The 9490-nt window shown below is 45.6% G+C and overlaps 2 protein-coding genes across 4 annotated transcripts; both read left to right on the top strand.

Moving 5' to 3' along the window:
• The first annotated feature begins 742 nt into the window (after positions 1-742).
• LOC139648302 (kelch-like protein 41b) lies at positions 743-5833 on the top strand. Of its 3 annotated transcripts, none has more exons than XM_071524378.1 (6): positions 743-1903; positions 2571-2728; positions 3427-3534; positions 4250-4435; positions 4603-4749; positions 5495-5833. In XM_071524378.1, exons 1-6 carry the CDS (start codon positions 794-796, stop codon positions 5604-5606), a joined length of 1821 nt encoding a protein of 606 aa, XP_071380479.1. In that variant the 5' UTR covers positions 743-793; the 3' UTR covers positions 5607-5833. The 3 variants fall into 3 exon arrangements, with proteins under 3 accessions (XP_071380479.1, XP_071380480.1, XP_071380481.1); XM_071524379.1 differs by having other exon boundaries at positions 743-1904; positions 2554-2728; XM_071524380.1 differs by having other exon boundaries at positions 743-1907; positions 2557-2728.
• A 1873-nt stretch (positions 5834-7706) lies between these two features.
• Positions 7707-9029, top strand: LOC139648312 (2-oxoglutarate receptor 1-like). Its single transcript, XM_071524392.1, has 2 exons — positions 7707-7712; positions 8016-9029. The coding sequence occupies exons 1-2, from the start codon at positions 7707-7709 to the stop codon at positions 9027-9029; spliced, it is 1020 nt and encodes a 339-aa protein (XP_071380493.1).
• Positions 9030-9490: the final 461 nt, after the last annotated feature.

The following is a 9490-nucleotide window of genomic DNA, read 5'->3' as shown; positions in this document are numbered from 1 at the left end:
ATGATAAAATGTTAAAACAAAGGCAATAAAATAGATGGGGGGATATGTAAACAAATGTTGCCAACAATTTCAACGCGTTAAGTAGACTAAAAGTGGGAAGCATCTGAGAGAAATGGACTAGCATTTATGGATTTACTTACAGTTGTTACTTACATATGTTACTACCAGTCTCAATTACTTAGTTAAATATGGATTGCTGAATATGAAACATCTGTTGTATATGCATATAGGCTAAGTATATATGAGGCCAAATCAGTACATCAGTTTGGCTGTAAGAGAATGAATGGGTGAGTGAATGAATGAATGAAGAGCAGACACCAAATGAAAGGATAATCTGTCCAAAGCCGATAGAATAGAAAATACTTTCAGATATGACACTGATATCTCTAAATACACTCCCAGTAATGCGTTCAGCTTGAGCCATGCTATTCAATAGCTTTGACAGCATTGTCTCCACTGCTAGCCAGCCACATGACACTCTGGGAGCTGAATCATGGTGGCATATCCCCAGCCCGAACAGCCAGTTGCTTCTTTCAGTCTGTGACAGCAGCTGCTAGAGCCAAGGCTTGTACTGATTCGGCCCAGTCAGATTCCACCGTTGGTGAAGCAGGCAGGGGGCAGAGGGAGCTATATTTAGAGGGGGACAGGATTAAATTGCAGCGTCTTCAGACCAGGAACCTTTTCCCTACTCTGTCTTTTCCAGCCAGGACTGACTGCCAAGAGGACCTGTGGCCGCCGTCTCCTTCCTCTTTCCGCAAACCCCCTTCTTCGCCTTTTCCCCTCCTGACGCACAATGGACCCTAATGCCATCAAGGAGGAGCTGCGCCTGTTCCAGAGCACCCTGCTCCAGGACGGGCTGAAAGAGCTGCTGAATGAGAACAAGTTTGTGGACTGCACCCTGAAGGTGGGTGACCGCAGCTTCCCCTGCCACCGGCTGATCATGGCCGCCTGCAGCCCTTACTTCAGGGAGATCTTCTTCACAGCGGATGGCAAGGAGGCGGAGAACACCAAGGAGGTGGTGCTGGAGGATGTCAACCCCACCGTCCTGGACATGGTCATCCGGTACCTGTACTCGGCTGAGATCGACCTCACCGATGACAACGTTCAGGACATATTTGCTGTGGCCAACCGCTTCCAGATCCCCTCTGTCTTTACTGTGTGCGTCAACTACCTTCAGAAGAAGCTGTCCCTGGGCAACTGCCTGGCCATCTTCAGGATGGGCCTGGTGCTGAACTGCCCCAGGCTGGCTGTGGCTGCACGCAACTACATCGCTGACCGCTTTGAGCTCCTCTACAAGGAGGATGAGTTCCTCCAGCTTGCTGCCCACGAACTGTTCGCCGTCATTGGCGGAGACTCGCTGAACGTGGAGAAAGAGGAGCTGGTGTTCGAGGCCCTAATGGCCTGGGTCCGCCACGACAAGGAGAGCCGCATCAAGGTCCTGGCAGATGCCTTCGACTGCGTCCGCTTCCGCCTGCTGCCGGAGAAGTACTTCCACGACAAGGTGGAGACCGACGACATCATCAAGGCCGACCCGGAGCTCCAGAAGAAGATCCAGGTCATCAGAGATGCTTTCAAGGGGAAACTTCCGGAGGTACCCAAGAAGAAGGAGGGGGAGGAGGGGGCGGACAAGGATGGAGGCGAAGAGGACAACCCATTCCCCGGTTTCCTGAATGACAACCGCAGACATGGCATGTACGCACGCGACCTCATCCTGATGATCAACGACACGGCGGCAGTGGCGTATGACGTCATCGAGAACGAGTGCTTCCTGGCAGCCATGTCGGAGCAGGTGCCGCGCAACCACGTCAGCGTGACGTCGCAGAAGAACCAGCTCTACATCATTGGAGGACTGTTTGTGGATGAGGAAAACAAGGATCTGCCCCTGCAGTGTTATTTCTATATGGTAAGCCAGTTCATCATACATGATTACTCAGAATCCTTTAGTTTATTGCTTCTTTATTGCAAAATGCTACATAAAACTGAACTGCTGGATGTTTGCAGGGTTGGAAAATGATGTAATGGTTAGTGTCTCAAATGTTTCTGTATTGTGATTACGAATCCTTATCCATGCACATTGTTGGAGAAAATAATGCATCATTATCTGTCTACTTGGCTCACAAACCGTCCTGCACAGGAAGCATCCAAACTTCCCTTTTTCCTTTCATCCCAATGATTCATAGCCTTAATGGAGATCAGACCACAAACAAAGGAGAGGAAAATGGGACAGAGATTCATCTGAATTTTTGAGTGTGTAACCACGCAAGGATGAGTGTGATTGGGTCACTGAGTATATATTTGTCCCAATTCTTTCTGCAATCGACAGGAAGATTATATTTCCCAGATTGCCCATCCCTGGAATAAACAATACTGATGCTGAAGAGCGATACCAGCGAAAAAGGCCTCTGATACAGACGTTTTACAGCATAATCAATATGGGAATGCTATACAGTACGATGATTCATTCGCTTCTTCATGAGGAAATATAGGCAGAGGGCTAATGGGTGCTAAGAGGATGCTTTCTCCACTCTCCGCTATAATGGATTCCCCCAACATTTGTTTTTTCCCTGCAGTTGGATCCACTTTCATCCGACTGGGTCGCCCTGCCACCCATGCCCTCCCCAAGATGCCTCTTCAACATCGGAGAGAGCGAGAACCTGCTGTTTGCTGTCGCTGGAAAAGACCTCCAGAGCAACGAGTCACTGGACAGCGTGATGTGCTACGATGTCGAGTCAGTGGTATCACTTTGTTTGTTTGTTTGTTCCTTTCTTTCTCACACCATTTCTTACCACCTGTAAAGTTTTCAGGTGATAATTAGCTTGAAGAACTTATAGTGAACAGTATGATGTAAATGACATGGAATCACTTTATTTGTTTCTTTCTTTCTTCCATGCTTTCTCACTCTATTTCTCACCATTTGTAAAGTTTTCAGGTGATAATTAGCTTGAAACACTTACTAATGACTGCCCTCTAAAAGGAATATCTGTGGTTTATTTAACAGTCGTTCTTCATGTGATCTCACCTACCTAAGTTGCTCAGATTGTCTCTTCACTCATTATGAAGGTGACTTACATTTATGGTATTTAGCTTATTTCAATTAGTCACAAATCCAATTGGATTTGGCTCTTCCATGTGGAAATCTACCAATCTAACATTTACATATATCAAGGTCCTGGGCAAGACAGCAGCAACACATTGAGGTCCAGACAAAAACAATAAACACATCTCATGAGTAATGGGAAATCTGAGAAAAAGTGAGAGAAAGAGAGAGAGAAGGATAGAGAGAAAGAGAGAGAAATGGTGTCACAGTTCTCCAACTCTGTAGGATTCAAGGGGACAGAGATCCTGAAGGCGTGAACAAAATGAGACTGAATTTTAGGTATCAAGAGTCTCAAAGCTGACCAAATTGTCACCTGTGTCCCTTTCTAGGAGGATGAAGTGGAGTGAGACCAAGAAACTTCCTCTGAAGATCCACGGCCATGCTGTGGTCTCCCACAAAGGACTAGTCTACTGCATTGGAGGAAAGACAGATGACAAGTGAGTGAATTTGTGTGTGTGTGTGTGTGTGTGTGTGTGTGTGTGTGTGTGTGTGTGGCTGACCATATGCTGTGAGCTGCAGCTGTTTGTGGTCTATCATTCAGCTAGACTGCAGGGCTGCACTGCATTAGTTAGTTAGCTTAGTTAGCCTTTTGTAATCCCAGACTGTCTAATGTGATTCAATAATGGAAAATGCTGATCTGCCAACATTCCCAATACTGTATGCATCATTGTGGATTGGGTAGTGATTGATCTAAATTGCCATCTCAAATTACAGTAATATTTGCGCTGACTTGTCTTGTTGCATTTCCTGGATTTTACTTCCTTGATAATCCTGATAGCCTTATTATCTTCCACACCCTGAACATGACGTGTGCTGTAATAATATTTACATTGCATACAGTAATGATACAATGTGCTGTACAATCAAATAACCCTGACCACAAAAATGTTTAATCATCTTTTGTCTCTAAATGAATTCTGTAAATCATATCTGTACTTTGCTGCATTGTTGTAATAAGCAGCTGCTTTTTGTAACAATTAGAAGCGATCCGAAACAACGCTAAACTCAAATATTTTTCAAATGGAAGTACACCAAGACACTTAAACTTGCAGTTGAAGCAGCCAGGCAAAGGATCTACACGTTGTGGCCCACATCAGGCCTTCATCCCGTAATATCTTATGACGTTGAAAATTCTTCCCCTCTCCCCCACAGCAAAGCCCTCAACAAGATGTTCGCGTACAACCACAAGCAGTCGGAGTGGAGGGAGCTGGCAGCCATGAAGACAGCGAGGGCGATGTTCGGAGCCGTCATCCACAACGGCAAGATCGTGGTGGCAGGAGGAGTCAACGAGGAGGGCCTCACCGCCGCCTGCGAAACCTACGACTTCGGAACAAACAAGTATGAACCTGTTTTATCCTTTTTTACCTTTTAGCTTGTGTTCAGAAATATTCAAAGGATTTAAATGACACCTGTGATAAGAGTTAAGGTGCATTAGAACACTAAAATGAGTGCGTCCACCTCATACTTTGCTATATCCCTAACGCTGTGGTGGTGGATCTCCTCAGGTGGGAGCCCTTCACAGAGTTTCCCCAGGAGAGGAGCTCTGTGAACCTGGTGAGCAACGGGGGCTGCCTGTACGCTGTGGGCGGCTTCGCGATCGTCCAGATGGAGAACAAAGAGGTGGCTCCTTCAGAGGTCACCGATGTCTGGCAGTAAGTCATTTTTCATTCACCGTGAACTTGGCGTTGCCATCATGGAAAACTGCACACATACAGTATATACCTCAGGTTTTCCAGTCACGTTTGACTGCTGTTTGCATTTCTTCAACCTGCAGTAAACCTATGGCCAGGTTGACACACACTTGAATGTATGACACTTTGTCCTTTGAGTTGAATGGGACAGAGAGATGGGTCATGGGACCGAGAGATTGCAGAGATACCTATTGCGATATCTGATAGCATTTCCCCATTTTCAGCAGTTACCATTTTCTTCATTTCACTCACTAAGAGTTGAAGAGACTTCATGTAATCCGCAAGATTCTTGTTTTTTTTTTGGTGACATCTTTGGTGCTCAGCGCTCATTGCTGTGGTGTTTCTGCACTGCACCTCCCAGAGATCACCTGTCAGTCAAACAGTGTGTCCAGTACTGTGATGTCTTTTTCTGTTGATGAAGTTTGAGTTTCTGTAGGTGGCGCTCTTTTCTTTGTCTGTTCAGCCATCATGGCTATAGCTGCTCATGCTCCCAGTTCTTCTTCTAGTTATTGCAAACAAACCGCTGTTGCTGCTGCTGGAAACGTAAAACGCATCACCCGGGAAACACTTACCAGACACAGAGTGTTTAGAAGAGCAAATGTAAAAGCTTTCATGAACTGGCTGAAACATGATGAATTATTGCCTTAAAACAGAACATTTGCCCATGTTTTCATTCTTTTCTCCCCCTTCTCCTCTTCCTTGTTAGGTACGAGGATGACAAGAAGCAGTGGAGTGGCATGCTGAGAGAGATGCGTTACGCCGCCGGTTCTTCCTGTGTGTCCATGCGCCTCAACGCCGCCAGGATGCCCAAACTGTAGACAGAGCCACTTTCATAGTCTTTCTGAAGGCTCCATCGACCCCTTATGATACCCCCTCCTTCCCTGAGCTGTCTGCAAGACATCTCAACCCTTTTGGACTCAGATTTCTGTGTCTCCAGTGTTTTTTTCTGAACTCAGGTGATTTTTATCTGTAGTATTATATAAACATTTGGTTCTGCCTGCAAAGACTGCACCGCCGCTACGGTATTACAAACAGCCCACACAAGTTAGACTGATCTATAAAGTTCTACTCACATCGTTTCTAGCTCTTCTTTTGTAAAATAAACATTTGTAAACCTCTTTTGTTGTTTTGATTTCATGTGATCTGTAGGAAATTTTCATTACAGAGACGACATCAAGATGTTGAGGGCAGGCAAGGGAGAACCGACTCGTATTCCTGTAGCTTCTTTGTAGTTTCGGGTAAGAGAGAGTAAACAAGGAACTAGAACTGGGTTAATAGCAGGTGTAGTCTTGCATATTTAAACATCAACTCAAAGGACTTCAAACAAAGTGTCAAACATTCCAGTGTGTGTCAACCTGGCCATAGGTTTACTGCAGGTTGAAGAAATGCAAACAGCAGTCAAACGTGACTGGAAAACCTGAGGTATATACTGTATGTGTGCAGTTTTCCATGATGGCGACGGCAAGTTCACGCTGAATGAAAAATCCTATTCACGCTGAATCACATTGCCGGTTTTTACATCTATTTACACATATAACAACTGGATGCTGCCACAGGAAAAGGAAGAGATTACACCACATTTAAATTAAGAATATTTCAGGCATGAGAGGGGTATGGCTTACATGCGTGTACTGCAATGGCAAAGGAGATGGGAGATGTAGCATTCATTAACACTAGAAAGGTGGATGTATTTTAAGGCCAATAATCTGTCATTTGAAAGAGGTAAATATAGTTATAACTACAACTTCTTTGCATGATTTTGAAAATCTAGCTGCAGGTTTGTACAGAAAGTGGGTCTTGGTGAGACATTTTGCATATTTCAATTGTAAAATTCCTGTAAAACTGCCCTCAACTTGGTTTTTCTATTGCTTAGCAGAATCATAAATATTTGGGATCTGAAAATGTACGTCACTGTTATTGCAATGTTTTTTTTTTCCCCTTTCAACTTCCTCATTTGTTTAATCAGCAACCAAGCTCCATGCCTGAGCCAAATTCAGTGCTGTGATGTCATAATCCTAAACCTCTCCCAATGTTTGATGGAATAACAAAGATGTCTAAAGAAATTCCTGAGCATATTTTCCAGAAAAAAAAAAAAAAAAAACAATAATAAAGGTGCACCGGTGAGTTTGACTGAAGGGAAAGTATTTAATCAAGTTTCCTGGATTTGCTTTAACCATTTCTGGGAGCATTCACCTGGAACCTTATCTGTGTGCTTATTATAAAGTGACCTTGGTCTGTGCCAGCAGGGGGTGGGAAGTTAGTGCACGTGGTTGAAGGTGAAGCACACACACAACAATGGCCTTTCAAACTGGGAGATGCTGGAGTTTCCCCAGGAAGGGGAGAGGAGAGAGTAGGAGGAGTGACGGAGGAATGGGTGTGAAAAGAGAGATGAGACACTAATGTGTTGGAGTGGACACTGACGAGGAGGCTGTAAATACAAGTAAGTAGAAGTTAGTAGAAATATTCTGCATTTATGAGTCGACTCGAGTTTTTATGCAATTGAACACTCAGTAGATAATAAGAAATTAGCTTTTACATAGATTTTTTTTTTTTTTTACTCGAAATATGATGCATTTAATACAAGTACAAGTTCTACTCCTGTCTTGTTAAATCTGACTGTATGTGCGATGTTGTGTAAATGACATCTCACACATCTCTTCACATCCGTAATGAGACCAGATTGCTCTGACAGCATTACAGGAAGCTGCCATCAAGCCTGGATGCCGTAGGCTGTCATATCCTGAGAGGCTCTCACAACCGTTAGGCTGTTGACGAGGAGAGAAAAATGTTTTGTTTGTTTGCATCCCACTGAGTTCGCTTGATTGTTTGTTTCTGTCTTAGTCTGCGTTCCTTTGGGTTCCTTACCATACTCTCTCTTTCCTTCTTCAAGCAGTAATTGCAACAGCGTCTTCTCTAAAATGGAGGTATAGAGAGTGAAATGATAGCTTAGGGAGAAGGGAGTGATGATTTGTCTTGGTTTTTGTTGTCTTGCCAAGCAACATTTTTGCACATTTATTCACTTGAATCAGAAATTGGAAAAATAAATAGTGATGGACAAACCGTCCAGCTCTAAATATTGAAGGGAACCGACACATGTGGTGTGAACATTTATAAACCTTTCAGAGTAAGAGCGTGTCTTTGTTTAGGTTTGTCCGGCCCAACTTTAGGTTTCCCTCCTCTGCAGAGTTTTTAATTTGGTTTGTAAAATTGTTTTTCGTACCCCACAGAGCTCAGCCATGGCCAGCACTCTCTACTACAGCAATGATCACAACTGCACCAACGTGGACCGGCTGGTGAAACGCTACTACCTGCCCGTCACCTATAGCATCATCTTCGTCGTGGGGCTGGTGGGCAACGTGACCTCCATCTGCGTTTACCTGACGAAGCTGCGTCCCTGGAAGAGCAGCAGCGTCATCATGGTCAACCTGGCGCTGACCGACCTCCTCTACGTCCTCAGCATGCCCTTCCTGGCGTACTACTACACCAACGGGGACTCCTGGACGCTCGGCGACTTCATGTGCCGCTTTGTGCGCTTCGGGTTTCATTTTAACCTGTACGGGAGCATTCTTTTTCTGACCTGCATGGCGGTTTTCCGCTACGTGGTGGTGGTCAAGCCGCTGTGGGCGGCGCAGGTGCAGCGGAAGAGCTGGGGCATCGCGGCGTGCACGGCGGTCTGGGTGATCACCGCTGCCGAAATCACGCCCATGTTGACCATGATCACCTTGGAGGAGCTCAACAACCAGACGTACTGCCTGGACTTCGCCAGCAACACACCATCCATGGTGTGGTGGTACGGCTGGCTGCTCACCGCACTCGGCTTCCTGCTGCCCCTAGTGGTGGTGTTCCTGTGCTACATCGGCATCGTGAAGCAGCTGGCGAAAGGGCCGTACACCAGCTGTCCCAGCCGGAACCGGGCGCGGCGCGTGACCGTGCTGATCCTCGTGGTGTTCGTCATGTGTTTCCTGCCGTATCACATCCTGCGCGTGTTGCGGATAGACACGCGGAGGAAGCCGGAGACGCCGTGCATGATGGAGCGCGGAGTGCATGCAGCGTACATCATCTCCAGGCCGCTGGCTGGATTCAACACCTTCTTTAACCTGGCTCTGTACACTCTGTCGGGGGACAAGTTTCGGCAGGCCTTCCTCAGCACCTTCTACTGGGAATGCTGGCTGTCCAAGGCCAGGTCGCTCCTCAACCTGGCCATCATAAGCAAGGCTGGCAGTGACATGGCCTCACAATGACTGACTACGGCTCTGTCTGTCGCTTATTTCTTTTTGTCTCCCTCTCTCGCTCTCTGTCTCCCTCAAACACACACACACATGTCATATTCTCACACATGATTAATGCTTAAGTCACTGGAACGTGATTTCAGGAAAGCTGTTTGAAAGCTGAGGTTTCTTCATTATTTACATCCCAGAGACAATAAGTAGTCCCTTTCATCTTGGTTTGCCTTGGGCAGGACTGCTGTGTATCAAGCCATTAAGTGCAAATATGAAATGACTTAAAGGTTAAACATAAGATTTGTTGAGCCTTTCTTTTATTCTCTCGTCCACAGCTTGTTTATTTTGTTGTGGTTGGTGATATGTTTGTGGGAGTTGTAAGTCATGTGAGCACATTTCTTGAGTCAATACGCCCTACATTTTCTTTCTGTGATGTAAAGATGCAGTTTACCCAACACACATACTGTACTGTACTGTGTGTT

The sequence above is a fragment of the Centroberyx affinis genome, unplaced genomic scaffold (assembly GCF_046629955.1).
Source record: "Centroberyx affinis isolate AG114_WGS23_722 - 3 ecotype Tasmania unplaced genomic scaffold, CSIRO-AGI_Caff_v1 ptg001190l_1, whole genome shotgun sequence".
In the NCBI taxonomy this organism is placed as follows: domain Eukaryota; kingdom Metazoa; phylum Chordata; class Actinopteri; order Beryciformes; family Berycidae; genus Centroberyx; species Centroberyx affinis.
This window is presented reverse-complemented; position numbering and strand designations above follow the sequence as displayed.

Excerpts from the sequence above, each read along its gene's own strand:
- LOC139648302 (XM_071524379.1), top strand. The coding sequence starts at position 794 with ATGGACCCTAATGCCATCAAGGAGGAGCTGCGCCTGTTCCAGAGCACC. Across the intron at positions 1,905-2,553 it reads GCAGTGTTATTTCTATATGG|TTGTTTTTTCCCTGCAGTTG; the intron begins TAAGCCAGTTCA and ends TTCCCCCAACAT. Across the intron at positions 4,750-5,494 it reads GAGGTCACCGATGTCTGGCA|GTACGAGGATGACAAGAAGC; the intron begins GTAAGTCATTTT and ends CTTCCTTGTTAG.